The sequence below is a fragment of the Pteropus medius genome, unplaced genomic scaffold (genome assembly GCF_902729225.1).
Source record: "Pteropus medius unplaced genomic scaffold, Ma_sr-lr_union100, whole genome shotgun sequence".
Classification (NCBI taxonomy): Eukaryota; Metazoa; Chordata; class Mammalia; order Chiroptera; family Pteropodidae; genus Pteropus; species Pteropus medius.
The window spans coordinates 5,849,683-5,870,493 of NW_024342474.1; the positions used below are offsets into that span (position 1 = coordinate 5,849,683).

At 39.5% G+C, this 20,811-nt stretch overlaps 1 protein-coding gene, 1 long non-coding RNA gene and 1 pseudogene across 3 annotated transcripts in view; all 3 read left to right on the forward strand.

Annotated features, from left to right (window-relative positions):
- Window positions 1–10: 10 nt before the first annotated feature.
- Window positions 11–2,578, forward strand: LOC120605005 (uncharacterized). The gene is made up of 2 exons (XR_005653482.1): window positions 11–641; window positions 1,435–2,578. It is a non-coding gene; the product is annotated as an uncharacterized LOC120605005 (long non-coding RNA).
- An 8,449-nt stretch (window positions 2,579–11,027) lies between these two features.
- Window positions 11,028–11,146, forward strand: LOC120605104 (uncharacterized; annotated as a pseudogene).
- A 2,817-nt stretch (window positions 11,147–13,963) lies between these two features.
- SRGAP1 (SLIT-ROBO Rho GTPase activating protein 1) overlaps window positions 13,964–20,811 on the forward strand; it is a 229,900-nt gene continuing 223,052 nt past the window's right edge. For both annotated transcript variants that reach the window (XM_039865895.1, XM_039865897.1), the window contains exon 1: window positions 13,964–14,174. In XM_039865895.1, the coding sequence (XP_039721829.1) occupies window positions 14,108–14,174 (67 nt within the window). In that variant the 5' untranslated portion in view covers window positions 13,964–14,107. The remainder of the gene's footprint in view (window positions 14,175–20,811) is intronic.

Below are 20,811 nucleotides of genomic sequence, written 5' to 3' on the forward strand. Positions count from 1 at the left end.
TAAATAAATAAATAACAAGCATTGAATGGGTGGCTTAAACCTCAGAAATTTATTTCTCGCGGTTCTGGAGGCTGGAGGTCCAAGACCAGATTGCCAATACAGTCGGAGTCCATGAGAGCCCTCTTCTTGCCTGCTCGTGGCCACCATATCACATGGCAGAGAGCGTTCTCCAGTCTCTTTTTTTATAAGGACGTTAATCCCATCATAGGGACACCACCCTCATGACTTCACTTAAACCTAATTACCTCCCAAAGGCCTCACCTCCAGATATCATCGTATTGAGGGTTAGGGCTTCAACATAGGAATTTGCGTGGACACAAACATCTAGTCTATAGCAAAGGGGCAATTACTGACATACACTGTGATAAGTTGTGGCCTAGATCTTAAAGCTTCTGGCCAGAACTGGCATCCTGTCACTGTTCCCATGTTCCATTGGTCAGAGGAGTCAAAGGGCCAAGCCTGACATCAAAGAGGGTGAGATGTATATTCTATCTTCTGAAAGAGAAAAATATTTGAAAGAACAGCGCAATTTACCGCACTCTATTTGGCTAAAACCTGAACTCTTGGATATGTGATGTTGGACTCCCAGTTCTCCTCTCCTGAGCACGTTAGAGGATTGAACTCACTGCCCCCATTTGAAGGTAGGTAAAGCTATGTGGTTTACTTTGTTCAATAGAGTATAGTAGAAGTGATGTTCACTTCCAGGCAGAAGCTTAAGAGACGATGTACAATTGACTTCATTTCTTCTACCTCATTGGTTCTAAAAGGCTTTGTCAAGATGAATCTTAGCTTGTGTCCCTGAGTGATCAGAAACCCTCTTATGACCACATCGAACATGGCGAACAAAATAGATAAACTTTTATGTTAAGCCACTGCTATTTGAGAGTTGTTTCTTGTGGCAGCATAACCTTGCCCATCCTGACTAGTACATTTGACTTTTAAGGATGGTTCCCCTTATAGTCTGGCATTTGCATTTCTAGGAAACAAAAGATAATCACTCTTCCCTCGTAGGTTAGACTAGTGGTTCTAAAATTAGTGGGTGGAAGTCTAACAAGAAACAGTAGATTTAGATGGGTGGAGGGGCAGGTGAAAAAGGTGAAGGGGATTAAGAGTATAAACTGGGGATGTACAGCATATGGAATATAGTCAATAATATTGTAATAACTACGGTGACAGATGGTTACTAATTGTGATCACTTTATAAGGTATATAAATGTCTGGTCATAAGTAATTATTTTAAAACAAGATTTTCATAGTCTCAAAGTATCTCTTCACAAAATACTTATCGATTACATGCATTTTCAAATAACGAAAAAAAATTAAAACCAACATGGCTTGACTTCATGAGTAACAAAAGTAATAGAGAAACCTTCTGAATATTATGTGTGACTATTATCTCCACATTTGTTTCCCCAATATTCTTTTCATTTGAAGGGGAGCAGTTTGCCACACCAAATATGCCTCTCTGGGGACATTATTTCGGGCTGGTTAATTTTCAGAACGGGGCGTGAGAGAAGCTCTGCAAACCAAGTAGAAGAAGTTACTTTTTGTTAAGGACATTTACGTCTGTAAGGGAACTCTCCACGGCGAGGTATTTCCCTCTGCGCCAGGCCTGCCTTCACTGTCAGTGGAGGAGGCACAGACTTAAATCTTTATAAAACTCTTACCCTTGTTTACTGTGCTTTTCCTGGTAACCTATAACCTCCCCACCCCCAACATCTTTCATCTTCAGCTGAAGGTGGTGTTTAAGGTGATGGCGTCCGCCATTTGGGCGAGTTGCTTAGAATTCCTGGGTCTTTCCCATGTATACAAGAAGTATACATGGTACTAAACTTCAGTTTGTTTTTCTTCTGCTAATCTGTCACATGTTGATTTTATTATTAGTCCAGCCAGAAGACCTTGAAGGGTGGAGGATAATTCTTCCTCCCCAACACATTGTAGTGAAATTGACTTAAGTAGTTACAAAAGATTTTTTTATTTTAAAAAGGGGCAGGGTTGCAGGGAGAGAAAGGAGGAAAAGTAGGTGGGAGAAATGGAAAGTAAAGGAAAAATATGGGCTGATAATAAAATTTGTGTTTTTTGCTGAGTCAACTTCAGTTTTGAGGGGGAGGAAATTACATCAGAGAACTAAATAAATATCAGGATTGTAGACAAAAACAGGGTTCTATGGAAAGTAACCTCACAGAAAAATCTGATGTAAATTCCTAACTGGGCAGGCCTGGTGGGTAGTCCTGCCCCAGGCATATAACTTCTTTAGTAAAAGGCTTATCTTTGCCTTAAGCAAGCTCCGTCCATTGTTTCTGTGCGTCTAGGTTAACACACCTTTGAAACGCTTCTTTTCAGACCCCTGAGAAGCTAAAGCACCTCAAGAGAGCCGCATAATCCTGTTACTAGCCTATCATTTAATCTCCACTTTGCTTTCTCCCACCTTCATGTAATCTTCCTTACACTCCCTCCTTAGTTCCAAATGCACAAAAGAAGCTGCAAACTGTCATTTTAAGCAGCATTTTTCTCATTCTAGTGAGATTTTGCTTCCAAGTGTATCTTGTTTGGTTCAAATAAATGCTTATAAAAATTTTCTATGGGTTTTGAGTTTTTTACATTGATAGGATTAAAAGGTAGGAGATAGATGGAATATGAGGAAAAGACATCAACAAGGGTAAATTTTCTATTGATAACATTTTAAAATACTTTATCGAGGGCATTTCCATGTTACACAGGTGAGAAGGAAAACAAGCCAAATTGTCATCTACTTACCTATATCGATCTGCTTGTGACAGATTATATCATAGATAGTAGATTGATAGATAGAACACATCATTTTGAATTTTTACATATTATATATGTTTTTATAAATTTAAGTTACAAAGGAGAAATACAGAAACAAATTTTAATTGTAATATGGAATGGAAGGTGGATGACCTTCAAGGTGCAATTTTAGGCTTTGTTCAGGAGAGGGAGCTGTGAAACTACAAATAGCATCACAGTATTTTGGGTTTTGGTTTCTATTATTTCTCAACTAAGGAAGCCAGGAAAGTAAGGAACTGGGGGAAGGAAGGCTGTTGACATTTAGACAGATTAAGTCTCTGGAGTGAGCGATTGTCTCCCACACTGCAACTTTAAAACTACGGAACTGAACACCCAGCCACCACTGCCCAGGCATGATTTTCTGTCAAGTCCCTTTCAAAGACAAGATCCGTTGTTAGAAGCTTTTCATTCTTAAATGAATTGGTTGGAAGCCAGAATGTGTTCACTTTTAATCAAAGACGGATTTGTGTTATCGAAGTTTGATTGCACAATCATAAACATAAAAAGTAGGAAATTTTTCTCAAAAGTACTGTTCAAGTTTCTCAGAACTTCAGTAGTTTTTAAATTCTTAATGTGAAAACACAAATGTGAGTACTTATATTTTATTAAATGTAACACATTCATTAGTTCCTCATGTAAATTTCACTTAAAGTTATTGAAGTTGAATAAGTCCTACTTAAATAACCATCAGGGCCTATGAGGATCCAATTACATGTTCACATGTGCATATCCTGTACATGTGGGGTCTGTCTCCAGCATTGTTTCACATTACCCAGACAATTTAAAGAAGGAGAAAGACAAACAGCCAATAAACACATGTACACACATTCATCCCGGCTAATAATCAGAGAAATGCAAATTAAAATTAAAAGATACCGTTTTTGCCAAAATTTTGGCAAAAATTTTAAAGTCAAATTTGGGCACCTTCACGTACTGCTGGAGGGGTTGAAATTTGGTACAACTACATTAGAGAGCAATTTAGCACATCTAATAAAGTTAATGATGCATGCACCCTGCAATCAGGCAATTCCACTTAAGTTGAAAACCTGGCTCTGCATGTTACATTCATTATTCCACAGGGTTATCAACCACTGCCCTATGAGAAACTCTTGCACATGTACATAAGAAAACAAATCCAAAAATATTCATAGCATCATATAGAAAAAAAAAATTGGAAATGACATAAATGTCCATCAACAAAAATTAAACGTGGTATAATCATTCAATAGAAAATTAATAAAACTACAAACTACAGCTACGTGCAGCAACATGACTAAATCTCCCAAATATAATTTTGAGAAGTAACTGGAAGAGAACACATACAATGGAATTCTACATCACTGTTAAAGTAAATGAATAAAACCTACATATAAATCTTGTATTTGTAAATCTATGGCTTCTATTTTAAAAAACTTATGTGTTAAAACAACATGGATTTATTATTTTACATTTCCAAAAACTTATGTGTTAAAACAACATGGATTTATTATTTTACATTTCCGGAAATCAGAACTCCAAAATGGAGGGCACTAGGCTAAAATCAAGGTGTCAGGGCTGTGTTCCTTTCTGAAGGCTACACAAGAGAGTCTGTTTAGTTGTCTTTTCTGGCTTCTAGAGGCCACCAGCCTTCTTTGGCTCATGGCATCCTTCTTCCATCATCAAAGCCAGCAACATCATCCCGAGTCTTTCTCATGCTTCTCTGTCCCTGTTTCTCCCCCTTCTACTTCTCTAATTTATAAGGACCCTTGTGCATTGAGCCCACCCAGATAATCCAGCATAATCATCTCCCTCCTTTAAAGGTCAGTTAATTAGTAACCTCAATTTCATCTACAACCTTGATTCCCCTTTGCCATGGAAGGTAACATATTCAGAGGTTCCAGGGATTAGGATGTGGACATTTGGGAGTGGGGCAACACTGGGGCGGAAGGGATTTTCCTGCCTATCACAAATATCAAAAACAAAATATGAATAAAAGCAAATTTAAAGAATGATGTATATTATATGATTCCATCATATAAAATTTTAAAACAATAACTATATATCGCTTTAACACTATCTATTGTTTTAAATGCTACTACATATTGCTTATGGGTACATATACATATATTCAAAGTATAAAACCATGCATGCGAATGATAAACACAAATTTCAGGATAAAAAATGCCCCAGGAAAAGGACAGATTGGCAGAGGAAGATACAGGGGCTTTAATTATATAGTAATGTTTACTTCTTTTGAAAAAAGGGAGAAAATGATATGTAAAGCTAATACAGCAACATTAGATTGATAAAGCTCGATGATGCCAACATGGGTATTTATTTTGTTATTCTCTATGCTTTCTGTGTGCTTGGAATAGTTCATCTTTTTAAATAAAATGATTGAATGCAATTCCATTATACTGTTTCAGTAGGATGCCAGTGTGAGTCGACCAGTTCTGAGGAAATTTTTTGTTAGTGAACTTGACATCTTTACTCCCTATGGTCTAACAGAAAATACGTAGGATTTAGGATCTCGAAGCCTGTGTTCAAGTTCCAGGGACTTCTACTAGCTATGTGGCCATATGTAAATCCCTTCACTTTGCTTTTTTGTTGTAAGCGTCAACCCTAAGAAAGAAGATACCTACCAAGGACTGGTGGCTAACTTAAAAATTTTTAAAACAGGGCCTAGCAGCCATTTCTAAACAGGGGCATCTCACGCAAGCCACAAGCCATGCTTTAGGGAGAAACATGCACTGAAATGCCAGCACTGTCTTCCTGTCGTCTGAGCCAACCCTTATTAAAGGAGGTCCTAGAATCCTATTTCAACAAGTAGGACTGAGGCCTTCCCTGTCCAATCATATCTGCACAGCTATATTCTTCCTATTAGCATCTTCACCAACCAATCTAAGCAGCTCCGTTCTAACCAATAAATACAGTGCTTTTTGGACCAATCAGACTGTGAAGATTTGGAGTCCTCATTTGCATGAGGACAGACAAATCAAGGACTAGGAGTAGGAGCTTCTCTCTGTATAAGTCAGCTTTCCTCTGGCTGAAAAGAGTGTATGCTCCCTTCTACTGAAGACTGCATTTCCCCTTCTGGTGCTGAAACAGGAATGAAGTCTCCCTGGGGCAGAGCAAAGCAGAGCATGTGAATTAAGCCGGAGCAGAGTAGGCACAGGTGGAACAGGACTGGAGCAGGGCAGGGCCACCTTGCTGCAGGGCTGCCTCACAGTCATGCTGTTCCACAGCCATGCTATATCACAATTGAGCTGTTTACCCTGAATAAAGTTTCCTTCTTCACCATACCCCAAATCGGAGATTCCTGTTGGCGTTGAATTGGTGCCAGCCACCATCAGTTGACACAAAGTAGTTTTCATTTTCTACTTTTTGGCTTTTTGTTTTTCATTGAAGTAACATTGGTTAATAACATTAAATAAGTTTCAGATGTACAACATTATAATTTGATATCTATATACGCTATAGTGTACTCGCCGCCAAAAGTCTAGTTTCCACTCATCGAGGTATGTTAGATTCATTTCCCTCTCCCTCTCTTGTTACGAGGTAGTTTTAAGAGTCAGAAGAGACAATGCATATGCGAAAGCCCTATGAAATTACTAAACTAGCTGCAACATTAGAAAGTGAATTGGTAAACATATCTCCTTTGAGTTGCTAATGCAACCCCTGGCAACAGGGCTTAATGTTTCACTCTGGGGGGCTGTGTCCATTGGCACTTGCTTTATTTCAAACGCCAGAAAACCATCTCAAACCTGCTTAAAGAACAACACAGAGGAATCTGGTGGCTCACAAGAACAAAAGTCCCACAACAACAACAAAAAAGTCCAGCAATTTGAGTGAAGTCTGACAGATTGGTCTAGAACCTTAAACCATGGCACTAGGTATGGCTGCATTTCTCATTTCTACACTGTGTATCTGAGCTTCATCTTCAGGATGGAGCTCCTGGTGACAGCAAACATTAGAGCCTTGGACCACTAAATCCAGAAGTAAAAGTTCCTCTTCCTCTCTTTTCACTAAAATATAAGCTTCCAGGAACCTCATCTCTCCCCTCTCATCGCTGGATCTCTGGCATTTACAACAATGCCTTGCACATGGAATTTGCTCAATAGATAAATAAAACTCGATAATGATTAATTTATTCTTCCTTTTTTAATTTTTAATTTGTATTTAAAGAAAAATATATGTCACATACACATAAGTATTTATGAGCCATCTATCAATATGTTTCCCTTTCTGATTCCTGTTTCCCCCTTTCGGAAGTAACCGCTACCCTACGTTTTATTATTTTGTTGCCTTTTTAAAAATCTGTTTGTATGTATGCCTAAACACATATTATTGATTGTACATGTTTTTGAGCTTTCCAAAAGTGATTTCGTTTTGTATGTAGTCCTCTATGACTTGTTTCTCTTGCTTTTAATCAACATCGTGTTTCTAAGAATCATTTATATTGTTAATTAAAACTATAGTTCATTTTTTTTCACTGCTATATTAAATTTCATTCCGTAGATAGATCAAAATTTGTTCATGCTCTCTTATGCTTCCTGCTCCGTTTTTTGAACAATTAAAACTGCTCAATAAATAAATTTAAAAACATTTTTTTAAGGTGACATTGGTTCTGTTTGGTTTGGGAACTACTGCTTTAAAGAAAGACCTAATACATAAAAAGTTCAAATTTATACCAAAAAAATTATCACAGATGAAAATCATTTTTCAAAGACATTCTTTGCTTTACAAAAGACTATACCTTGAGATTCTTTAAAATAGCAAATGTCTCCATTATATTTAAATAGAGTTCTATTTATCAATGTTAGCTTTCCTGTATGTTAAGATGAGGAATAACTGTATACAAACTTGTTTCTCTGAGGGAGAGGTGACAAAATTAGGCAGGCTTAAAATGTCTGCACCCAAAGTATAATGGCAAGAAGAGAAAAGAGTTTGTCATTCATTTCCTAAAATATAAGCATTAGAGATACTTCTATTTCTTGGCATAATAAATCTTTTTGTTGGAGTTTGCTCTACATACTAATCTATCTCTGATTCTGACAACTGAACTGCAGCTGCCATTTCTTGCCTAACTTTGGCTGTTTTCCTCTGAGTAATAATGCTATCTTTTTTTTCTTTTTAGAAGCGCTAGGATTTAATACTTTCATCAGGATGGGCTCATTGAATATTCATATTCTGCTTATATTGTGCAGCAGGCACATGGGAAGTTGTAGTATGATTTCAAAGCAGAAAATAGTAACTGATGAGAAGACTGTTATGTGTGGGCGTTTGGAAGTTATGAATAAGAAATTGAACACAGCAAATTCTATTTCAATACTGAATTGTGCAAAATAGAACAGGTGATTTTGAGCGATTTGTTAACAACATTATAAAGCAGTTTTATTTTTAAAAAATTAAAGATATTTAAAAGCCTTGATTTATTTTACTTTTAAAGAGTGTTCTTGAAAATCAGGGGCAAGTGTTTCTTGGGGGAGGGGAATTATACAATTGTACATTTTAGAAGAATCATTCATTTTTTTATTGTTCTCTTTTGCTTTTTCTCTCCCTGTGACCTTCAGTTACTTTATCTCCTTTTCTGTCTTTTCTCTCCTGCTGTCTGTTGTTAGTATCTTTTGCATTGATGGCTCAGAAGGCCTCATCTAAATTCACCTTTATTGTTTGTTACATCCTACCAGAGAAAATGCATCAGAATAAAATTGGCAAGTTCTTTTGACAGCTTGTCTTTACTACTACAATGCCAGAAAAGGGAAAATGGCTATTTATATGGTCTATATCCACAAGGTGCTGTTACATTTTGGGCCAAGTTCCTTTTAAAACAATGATTAATATTTCTTGATTGACTATCTGGCAAATCGCACTGAACTAATCCAACCTATGAGTGAGTGGGATTTCCTTAGATTTGAGCAGGGTTCAATTGAGCCTTAGCTTGGATGTTTGGAAGTGAGTTTTTATTGTTGAATTTTATTAACACCAATTGCAGAGTGTGGGGCTCTAGTATTGCTTTGAATCATATGACATTGCAATCTTTTATGTTGAAAATAGTCAAATATCAGCAATGTCATATAGTTCAACTTCATAGATAACAACTAGCACTGAATAGACTATAGAAATCATTCTATAAAAGACTTGAGGTAAAAAAAAAAGTTTTGATGTAGTATATAGGAAATGTTGACACACAGTAAACTAATAAATTACAAACAAACCTATTAAAGCCAAAGAAATTATCAACTGACATAGGAGGTTAAAATACGGAGGTAAATAAGACACAGATAAACACACTATAAGGTCCTTCAAGATGGTAAGGGTTTTGCTTTAAACTTGGAGGCTAACTTGCTTCCAAGAACAACCAACACTTAGTACTCATTATGTGTGCAGCTTGGTGCTAAGTGCTTCTTTATATACACTTTGTATTTAATCTCTACCACAAACCTGTTCAGGTAATTATTATCTCCATTTTACAGATGAAAAAGTTAAAACAAAATTTTTATTATTTTAGAAAATAGTCCAGTTTCTTAGAGCTACATTACATTGAAAAATATCGTGACAGTGTTGACATTACTTAACAGATGCAGCAAATCTTTTGTAAGGCTATTCTTTTACTATCCCTTGATCTTGGGCAATGGTTCTCACTCAAAAGAATCACGTGAGGACTTCCTCCTCACCCAAAATTTGGATCCCATGGGTACTTCCTCCTCAAAGTGTGGTCTTTATGATAGCATTATTGGCGTGGCTTAGATTAGTAGACATGCAGAATCTCAGGCCTCACTCCAGAAGGCATTGGAACTTTATTTTAGCAAGATTCCCAGGTGATCTGTATGCACATTAAAGCTGAGAAGTGTGGCTTCAAGTGTAGAGGAGGTCCCATGTGTCTGAATTCTAAACACTCTCCCAAGGTGATTCTGATGTAGGTGATTAATGGTAAGGTTACACTTGACAAAACACTGCCCCGGGACATGATACCAAAATGCAATCCTCTGAAAGCATTACCGCAAGCAATTGGAGATGGCAAGGGGTCGAGGAATCAAGACCAAGTAAGACATGCACGTGCAACAGTTGCTGTTCTGATCATCTCTGGCTGGATCCAAGAATAAAACCTAGGATATTGGCAGGCCTTCATCTACTTTTCCACTCCAAAAGGGTAGAGGAGAACATATCCTTTATGTGATGGAGAGTAGGAGAATGGCCTACCTCATATATGAAATGCACAGATGCTGAAACTATAACTAACTTTTAAAAAATTGTATGAATTTGGCATTGACTCCTTAATGTATTTGTATTTAACTTTTAGAAATGATTTAAATTATTTACCACTGAGCAAAGCGATACCGTAGGAAGGTGCATGGTTTATTTTGTGGCTGCAGGGACCCCTACCTACGCTAGGGTATATATGGTCAGATGGTATATTAACTTCTACTTCCAGAAATTTGGAGTGGCCCTGAAAGGAAAATACTAGATAACAGGGTAAATTAATCTGCAGTAGGGATCTCACTATTACATACTCCAAATTTCTCACAATATGCACCTAAAGAGTGAGAGTGTGTTGGGGTGTTGGGTACAGTATAGGCATTCTAGTTTATAGCTAAGAAAACAGCTACCACAAGGTGGAGCAAAGTTAGAATTAGAATCACAGTTTCCTGTTTCCCTAACTTGGGTTATACTGGCTCTCTGGGTTTTAAGTCATAGGCATTTTCCATATCCAGCTTTGTGAAGCAAAGTGGGCTCTTGAATATGAGAAAGATAGAGAGAACCTGAAAAAGAAAACTATGAAAAAAATAATTGACTTGTTAACCAGACTAGATGTCTGGATCAGAAGAGCTTCAAAAAGGGAAAACCATGAATCAGTCACACATTTTACTCTAGGTGAACGTGCTTCACAAGTTTAAAGAGACCATAAGTTCATAGAAAGCAGAATGGAAAATTAGGAAAACTCACTTTGGAGGGAAGCTGAAACGGGCTGAAATTCTGGCCCAGCCAGGCCTTTACACATTTACTGAACTTTCCAGATTGTCGTCGGTAAAATGAGGACAATGGTGTCCACTTTGTAGGGTTCTTGTGAGAATGCACGTAAAATGCTTTGTTTAGTGGATGGGACCCAATCCTCAACAATAATAAGATGATGGCTTACTAATATTAAGACATTAACATTCACAATATTAATCGACTATTTCACACCATGATGTAATCAAAGATAATTAAGATACTCTCTGATTTTTAAAGTTTTCTTAGTCTACGGCCATGCCACTCTGAATAAGCCCGATCTCGTCTGATCCTGGAAGCTAAGCAGGGTCAGGCCTGGTTAGTACTTGGATATGAGACCTCCTAGGAATACCAGGTGCTGTAGGCATTAAAAATAAATAAATAAATACATAAATACATAAATCAATAAATAGTTTTCTTTCAAAGATTAAAACTGAGATGATAATAACAAAGATAACTAACATTTACAGGATATGTACAATGGCCTAGTGCTACTGTAAGCACTTTTAAAAGATTATCTCATTAAGTGCTCATCCACCCAGAGGAGCTAGGCATTAACCCATTGCACAGACCAGGAAACTGAGGCCTAGAGAGGTGTAGTAATTATTTTTCAGCTCACTCAGGAAGCACCAGAGGTAGTATTCACCCCGGACACCCTGTCTTGGGGCTTATACCTACCGCAGTGGTTTAGGTCTAGATTCAGCCAACAATTTATTTCTAGGGGCTGCATTCTCTACAGCCAAATTATACTTTCCAAGTGCAAATGTAAAATAAATTCCAGTAGTACCATGGGTAGGTAATATGAAACAGATTTAGATCTGACTACAATAATCACCAAAGCAAGCTGCTTGCCTCTGGTCCATCTCTCTCTCCCCATAGCCAACCCACCCTTGTACACTGCCAACAGTTATCTTTGTAAAACATGTATGCGATCATGACACTTCTCTACTTAAAGGCTTCCTCTGTCTGCAGAATGGTGTCTAAGAGCTCAGCACAGGAAGCCTCTCCTGGTAGGTCCAGACCTTCCTTCTCAGCCTCTGCTTTGGGTATTCTAGCTCTTCACCCTACATTCTTACACTTGGAATTGGAATTCTTACAATTCCACGTGAAATTAGGGCAGTTAGGGTTCCATAGTTAACCTCATGTGTGGCAAAATGGACAAAAACTTAAAAAAATTTTCCCTTGCATTCTATTGTTGTTATAAAGTTAAAAAAAAGGCTAAAAAATTAGATTTTAAAAAGCTATACAAATTATACAAATTGAAAACTGTGCACACACAATTAGCTGAAAAATGTATATATATTTAAAATTCTAAATATTTTTTACTTCCTATCAGAGACCCGATGTTTTAGTGGAAAACATCTTCTATTTGCAACTACTCAAGTATGATACTCCCTTTTTCTCCTGGAATACAACCCTTTCTCCTGTAATACAACCTCTCTGAGATGGCAAACTGCTAAACTATTCATCCTTTAAATCCAGTTCAAATATCACTTCTCCCCGAATCTCTTATTCTGTCCACTTTTCCTTCCTAAGGACTCCCAAAGCCAGGGGGTCTTACAGCATTATTGTACTGCCTGTAATTATTTATTTATACAATAGACTTTGAGATCCTTTAGAACAAGGTTCTAATCACTGAATCCCCAACTCTTAGTTTGATGTTTGGCTCTCATTAAGAATTTGAAAGTTTATCATTGGGTACATGAATGAATGATCAGTCTAAGATTCCCTACTCTTTTTAGATCTTGCAGGGAAAACATTTTTATAGTGGACACGCCTTTGGACACTTTGTTAAGTCAAAGGCCATAATATTTGAGAAGAAATCTGAAAGGAGCCAGGTAAGGTCCTAAGGGGTAAAATGTGTCCATCAAAAAGCTAGTGATTTCCTAAGTGTGACTTGTTCCCACACCCCGCCTTTCCCACCATTTTAGCTCGTCGACCACTTTTAGGATGGGGAGAACATCGTGTTCAAGCCGATTATCTTCTCTGCCTCGATTGATGAGCTTCGCCCTCCTTTGATCCTTAACAGCCAAGTCTTTCACAATCCAGTCTCCAGTTTTCCTACTGGGATCCAACCTTTCGGAGTCACATCCCTTTCCGTCATGGAGACATCTAACTCTGGATGTCTCCAATGAAGTCTGAAAAGAGCCCTCTCTAGAACTCCCACCCTCAAAGAGTCCCTCTGGTCGGGAAGGGGTTTCCCAGCTGCTGGGGCTGCGATCTCCGCCCGCGCCAAAGGGAGCATCACCGAGGGAGGCGCGGTGGGCGTCGCCCAGGGCCGTGGGGCGGGGCGGGGCTGCGCTTAGCCACGGGAGGTGTCCATCTTCCCGGACCAGCCCGGCTTTCTCCACCCAGCCGGGGCGGAGAAGGGCTCCAGCGACAGCGCCGGCGCCTCTTGCGAGCCCTGCCGCACCTCGCCGAGTCCCGCGCTGCACCCCCCCGGCCACCGCGCCCGCACCTCTCCAGCCGGGGACCGGGATCCGCGGCCGTGGGCGCGCCGGCAACTTTGCGGCCGCTGGGGGCGCGGCTCCTCCCGGCTCGAGTGCAAGTGTGAGCGTCGCCGGCGGCCTCCTGGGGGCAGCAGCGGAAAGCGGGACGAGGGGAAAGGTGTCCTCGGCGCCCGGTGGCCGAGGAGGCGGAGGCCCCTCGCGGCGCCGGCTCCGGAGACCCGAACTCCGGCGGGGCTGTGCCCAGGACGCGTTCGAGCGGGACTAGCTTCGGGGCTGCGAGTCCTTCTGCCCGGCCGCGCGGCAGCAGCAGCTTTTGCCCACGGAAGAGCGGCGGCCGCGGCAGCAGCATCTCCAGCCCGGGCGGGACCCCTGAGCGCCGGAGCGGGCGGCTGCAGCGGGGAGGGAGGGTCCGGACGCCTGCGACGGGCGCGTTCCGGGGCGTCCGCCCGCCCCCGCTGGCCCTGCCCCGAGCGCCGGGTGCGGGTTTCTAACAATGGTGCGAAGCGCCGGCGCGAACCCCGCGTCCGCCCAGCGGTGGTAGAGGAAGTGGCCGGGCTCCGGGTGGGGTGGGCAGGGAGACGCCCCCCCCCGTCACTCGCTCGCTGGAGTTTGCCTGCGCGCCGGGCCTCTCCGGCCTCGGGCTTCCCCTCCGGATCACCGACGGCAGCTCGAGCCGGAGAGTATGGTGCCAGCGCCCGGGTTAATCTAGTCCTCGGCTCGCTCCTTTTTTCCTCCTCTCCCTCCTCCTTTACCTCCTGTCGGTGCCGCCTCTGGGTTCCCGGCGTGTGGGAGTACAACTCTCTGCCTCTCCAAGGAGACTGGCTTGTGACCACCTAACCTAACTTGCCCATTGAAAGCAAACCCAGAACAGCTGGATAATGTCCACTCCGAGCAGATTCAAAAAGGACAAAGAGATCATAGCCGAGTATGAAAGTCAAGTCAAAGGTAAGGATGGGAGCGGCCGCCTTGCTCCTTTTGTGTGCTTGCTTGTCATTGTGCTCGGGGAGTTGCATTTCTAACTTGGGATCTGCGTTGGAGGAAGGTTGCTAGGGACAGTTCGAGCGCCTGGCAGGGCCACCCGGGGCTTCCTACAAGCCACTTCCAGTTCCAGTCCTAGTCCCGTCAGACCCACAGGGAGCTTGAAAGCGGGTGGCTTTCTCTGGCTGCCAGCGCGCACCTCCAAAAGGGAGAGAACTGGCTTTAACTTAACCACCTTCAGCTGTGCAACTTACATGGTGGCAACTTATATGGGTGGCAGGCAGCAGTAGTGTTTCCTGCCCAGTTATCATCATTATCATCATCATCATCATCCTTGTTATTCTTTTATAATGATACCATTGTCACAACATAATTTTTAAGGAGTCGTTTTTCTGAAGTCTGGACACGGAGTGGTCTAGAGCTTCATTGAATGCAGGCAGTTTTGACATTTACACTGTTCACTCTTAATTTATTAGGGCGAGGCCCCTTTTTATAAAACAGCTCCCTAGGAGCCTGGCAGTTAAACCAAGCAAAGACTAGTGGAATCTGACTCCTCCTTTATAATGGGCCAGAATTTAGTGCCATCTTTCACACTCACACCGGAATATTGCTTTATCATTTGCTGAAAGCCGATTACATGTAAAACGAAGGTTTGAATGTTTAAATAGTGATTTCAATCTATTTACATTGTCAACTAATGAAGGAATCTAAGATTGATTGTGCATTTTTACTTAACATACTTTGTGATTTAAAAATATATTTTCTCTTCAGTTCAAATATTTTGTGTTTCTGTTGAGATGTTTCATAAATATATTTGTTCTTTTTTTCCTCTCTTGTGGGAGTAGCTTTCTCTGTTGAGACAATGGTTGGAATGTTTAGGTCACTACTGTTCTTTGGACTATTCAATGCAAAGTTCATTAAAATTGTTACATAGACACCTGTGTATGTACAGATACACTCTTATGAAAGGCCAGGGAGAAAGGCATTCCTGTACTCACCTAGGGAAACGCAGGAGCAGCCTGGGTGTTCTTTTGTATGGTCAAGTTGTGAAAATGCCTGGAGTCCTGTGAGAGGACCTGATAGGGGAGTATGAAATCTGGACCAAGATGCTGGGCAAACACAGTGCAAGCCCAGGGACTCCTATTTCCTTTTTGCTGACCCCTCCCTCATGGAGTTAAGCTAAACATGGCTCAGGAAGATGTTTATCTGTGTATAATTAAGATAATTTATACTTAGAGGAACTGGTTCCATTGGCATGAAGTTTTATTAGCAGAGAAGTAATTATTTCCTTAGAGACAGGTAAACTTTCTAATGAGCATAACCTTTCTTTTCTTAATGAGTCCAACACAGTTTAAAACCTTTCATTCTAAGGTAGAACTCCTCTTCATAATCACCAGTTCTTCTGTGCATTTTTTCCACATGGCTCTTTGTGGCAGGCAGGTCTTCACGGGTGGCAGTCTGGTTTTCCTGATGCCTGGAGCACTGGCTGCTGAATGTACTTCCGAATGTTGGTTTAGTTATTTATGCTCAGAGGTCATTTGTCCATGTTCGAGTCCTTATCTGAAAAATATTCTCATGATTAATTTCTCTCAGTATGCAATTCGTAGTCATATGGTTACTTATATGGTTATTTATATGCTTAAGAGTATAGACCCTCTGTGTTGATTAAAAATCAGTCAAATGGGATGTGTTGCAGTGTTTAAAATGTGTATATCAAATTCAACCCAAGGAAAAATGGACATGGTGAAGGTTATTTTGGGAACAAATTCTGTCCCATAGAAAGTGATCTATTTCTTTCAATCCTCCTCACTTAATACACACTCTGGAATCCTTAGGCTGCTTTATGACTCTTGACTACACTTGACCTGCCCTTCTCATCAGAGCCTATGTCCAGATTTTAATTACCTCTCCTGCAGTACTTCTACATCCTGTGTCTAGCCCAGGTCAGTATATCCATACAGAAATACAGGAATAGGGTAATATAGTGGAATTGGATCTTAGACGCATTTAATGGATTCACCTGTACTTGTAGGCAAAATCAAGAAGAGAGTGGGAGAGAAATGACCGTCAAGTAGTGCATGAGACCAGCAGTTCTACACTGTGAGAGTAGGTTCCTTAGGTAAGGATAGCCTGAAAGTCAGGACTCCAGTTTTGTGTCATTTCCTGAGTCTCTCTTTAAGGCTGAGTGTGTTACCCCAGCAGAGTGCTAGTCCAGTGTTTAAAGATGTGTATTTTGAGAACAACTAGTTCTTAATTCTAGCTAGCTATTTCATCTGATGGCAAACAAAAGAAATGTGGCCTATTCTATTGCTGAAGGAAACCCTGGCTGTGTTGGCCTCCTTAGGAGAAGATATAGGTCTGTCCCAATGAATAAAGATATTGGACTCTCTGATCTTTGCTTTCACTTTTATCATAATGAATTCACAAATACGGTGTATTATTTGAGTTTTCAAGGAATTGAAATGTAATGCAATAGAAGATACATAAAAATAATAAAACCACGTTCAGAAAAGTATAGCACAGAATGTAAGGTGACTTAGGTGTATGGGTGATTTCAAGAGTCATTTTTGATTATGTTTGTGTGTGTTTTACCTTCTGATTTAGAACTGAATGGAGTATTGTCTTATTCTCTTCCATTTCCCTAAACCAGTTGCATTTATTTCAGAAATTCTGAGGTAATGGTTTGATCTAAAGGAATGACTTCAGATGTAGGATTTTGCCCCTGTGGCTGCCTACACATATTTTGGGAACAGACTTCATGGAGTTATTCTCAACTGTGAAAAGAACCATCCTAGGTGTATCATTTTATGCATAAGACCGTAAATTTATCCAATTAGATGTGTCATATTGGGCAAGTCACTTAGTGTCTCTCTCGGTTTTGGTTTTCTTGCCTATAAGATGAGTTTAGATTCTTTCAACCCTAAAGGTCTTTGAGTCTAATTGAAGATGTCATGTCAGTTTGTATTAATCACCTACTATAATTTTCAAGTTTTTTTTCACATTTTCTCAGCTGTGTTGTTTTGGAAGAATCATCTTTGCTTTCACTTTTATCATAATGAATTCACAAATACGGTGTATTATTTGAGTTTTCGGGGAATTAAAATGTAATGTAATAGAGGATACATAAAAATTATAAAACCACGTTCAGAAAAGTATAGCACAGAATGTAGGAGGAGAGAGAACTCGGAGTTATAAAAGCAGTTAAAGATTAGATAGGTTTAAATCAGGGACAAAGGGACCACAAGCAGTAATTTAAAAGGAGTGTCTTTGCTAGGAAGAAAACTACTGACCATTTCATGCATGTCGGTCAACTTCCCAAAGACTTAGAATCCAGAGAAATTAATCTCTTGTTTGTGTGGCCCCTTAAAAAACAAGCTTGTCTGGAAAAATATATGAAATGCAAACCATTTGGCTGTGCAGCTTGCTAGCATCTCTGGCAGAAAGTTTAGCTAGCAGTGGAAAAGATTGTTAACATGTGGCTAACAGAAGATTTGGGGGTTATCTGTGGGTTTTAGTGATCTATGTAATTTTTGAATTCTACAGCAAAAATATTGTAGAGCACATGTAAAAAAATACTGGTTCATATATGAGAACCAAAAATATCAAAAAACATATTTCGTGAGATGGAATGTGTCGATGGGAGGTTGTGTTTGCTTTTAATAATGTGCGTTCTTCGTTACTAAGAGTTGACAGCTCTTATTTGCAATATTTTCCTAGGGATAATCTCATACTCATCTCTATGCCATATGTACAGGAAGTACCAAGAAAATCTGTTGTTCTTTGACCACTCTGCTGCCTGAACTACAAATAGTGCATTTTGGTAGCAGATGGAACATGAGGAAATGCTAGCTCAATTTGATATGACCCTGTGTCATACAGTAGGTTTTAATAGGGAAATTAAAAGTGCTACTGTCATTAATATGGAACCTGTGCCTGCATCTAATGTTCTGTCATCTAACATGGAATAGAAAACAGCAATTTTAATTATGAATTAAAACTTTATAGCTGGGAGGGACTTTAGACACTTCCTGTCCAACTCACTCATTTACATGATGCAAGGAGGCATAATAACAGAGTTACACAGTTAACTACCAGGGACTAGAACCCAAGTCATCTGTTTTTCAGTAGCAGTGGTTTACTTTTAAATTCCTCACAAAGTAGAATAGAGGTAGAACACTTATCTATTTAGACAGTATTCATTGAAGGAATTGTATTTGGACCTAAAAGAGAATAGCAACTCTGGTCTGTTAACAGGAGTTAGGTGAATTGATGAACTGTAACTAAGTTGTTTTTTTCACCAAGATCATTTCAAGAAACCATAGTGCCCAGGCAGCAGTTTCACATGGTGGCCCTAAGATCAAGAAAAACAATGGTGAATAGGTGCACATGCAACTTGCTCGATATTTTGATCCGGCTAATTGCAGCCATTGCAATAAGACCTCTCATGTTGCCCAGAAAACCTGATCAGTTACATGGAGTTCAAAAAATGTTAAGGAATAGTTTTGGAGAAATTTTTGAGCAAAAGTATGTCCCGACACACAGTGAGGTTTGCAGTATGCGAAGGATGGTAAACCTCAGCCCTCACCATCCAGGTGGGTTTATGTACTCCTGTGCTGGTTCGCCCAGTTTAGGAACCACCCATATCCACCTTTGGTTCCGGTTTGAAAGTTTACTTTGTAGAGTGACCAGACCCTTTTTTTCATTCGTGCTATTTTCACTTCAATTCAGACAACTAAGAATTTGAATAGAGGAAAGGGAGTAAGCTGTATGTCTCATCACTCAGTCTATTTTTGTTTTAGTAGTTCGAAGGCAGAGGTTGGAATTAGAGACAGTTGCTTGAAGAGATTTTTTAGTTATCTGAAAGTATTTTTATTTGTTGGTCATGAGTTACTTTTTTATTGACAGTGTCGATATTTCAGGATGTGAAGAAATAGAACACAGTGCTTAAGAGCAGAAACTTTGGTGTTAGCCATCCAGCCCTGCCACTAAATTAGATGTGTGATCTCAAAGAGTCAATTTATTCATTTGTAAAATGGGGATAATGATAGTACTTGCCTCCTTGTCTTTGTGAGGCTTCATGGAGGTGATTTGTGGAAAGCATTTACTACAGGCTTGTCACATAATAAGTAGTCAATAAAAATTAATAATCGTTTTGTTTAATTCTGGTTTCCTTTACATCTCTGCTGCTTATTACAATGTGACTTAGATAACCTTTTTGAAATTCAAGTACATTATCTCCAATCTGCTACCTGAAGCGATCCCAACGTGGGCGAATCTTGAATCATCCTGATAAAATGCCATGTACTTTTGGAATGGAGTGAGTTTCATGGTGGAATTAAAAAGGTAGATGTAATACGCAAACCAGACAGATTCCCAGTTTCTTGTAAGGCAGATTATATATTGTTATTATTGATTTATTTAATCTATTTTAAGACATAGATTTCTGCTACAATATTGTCATTTTTTTATCTAAATGTAAGTGACAGAGCCTTAAAGCACATTTCCATGTGTTAGCTTACAACTTTTATTTTAAATTTTCTATACCTTTGTTCAGTGAAGCTATATAGAAAATGAAAACTGAAGTCCAGTCAATCGACCTTATTCACCTGTGGTGAAAAGGATTCTTTTGATATCACATAAAGTCACTCACTTGATTTCATAGTCTTGAGAAAAAGATTTTCTTTTAAAATCAATATATCATTTGCTTTTGTTTCATTAGAAAACACTTTTTTCCCCAGCTCTATTGAGATATAATTGACATGTAACTGCACTTTGATATTAAAAATTATTATCTGTACATCTCCCGTACCTCCTGGTACAGGGCTTCATTGAACAGTACAGAGTAAATTTTGGATTATTATCCCTTGATGGTGTTACCTAATAAAGATTTGAGGCTGTAAAACAGAAGTTTATTTGGGATCTTAAAGGATTTGAAGCCAAGAGACACAAATTCAGGTAGTGACTCAAACTGCTCTCTGGAGAGAACAAGGAAAGGCAAAAAAACACAAAGTGTAGTTCTTTCATACAAATGAAGGATTGCTGACTAGGTTAACAGGGATTGGTTAGTTCCAGTATGCAAACTAGGAAGGTGAAAACGGCAGAAAAGGAAGTGAAGTCTATATGTGTCCATGTAGCAGTTGTTCCAGGATGTTTATGGCTCTAAGATGTTCATGGCTTGGCCTTGAGTTGAGCAACAAGCTTAGTGACTTAATAGCAACTCCACTTAATAGCAACTCCGAGAACTGAGGCACAAGCTGTGCATAGGCCCTACAGCCCTAATAGTCTCCTGACTCTGTTTTAAGTGGCTCTCTTAGCAACGCTTATTCCCTTTTATTTTTTTCCCTTTTCAATCATATAAATTAACATGATGAGCATTCAGAATTATCTAGGGTGTCTAATGAAGTATTAGCACAAAATTAAATTGAATTCAAATTGTAACTTCTTTAGAGAGTCACAAAGCTGGAAACAAATGTCCAATGGTGGGGAATGGTTAACCAACTTGTATACAGAGAATGTTATGAAGTTATTAACAGTGGTTTTCGAAGAACATTTTATGCTATGGAGAAATATTTTATAATAATTGGGGGGGAGGGGGCGGGGAAGA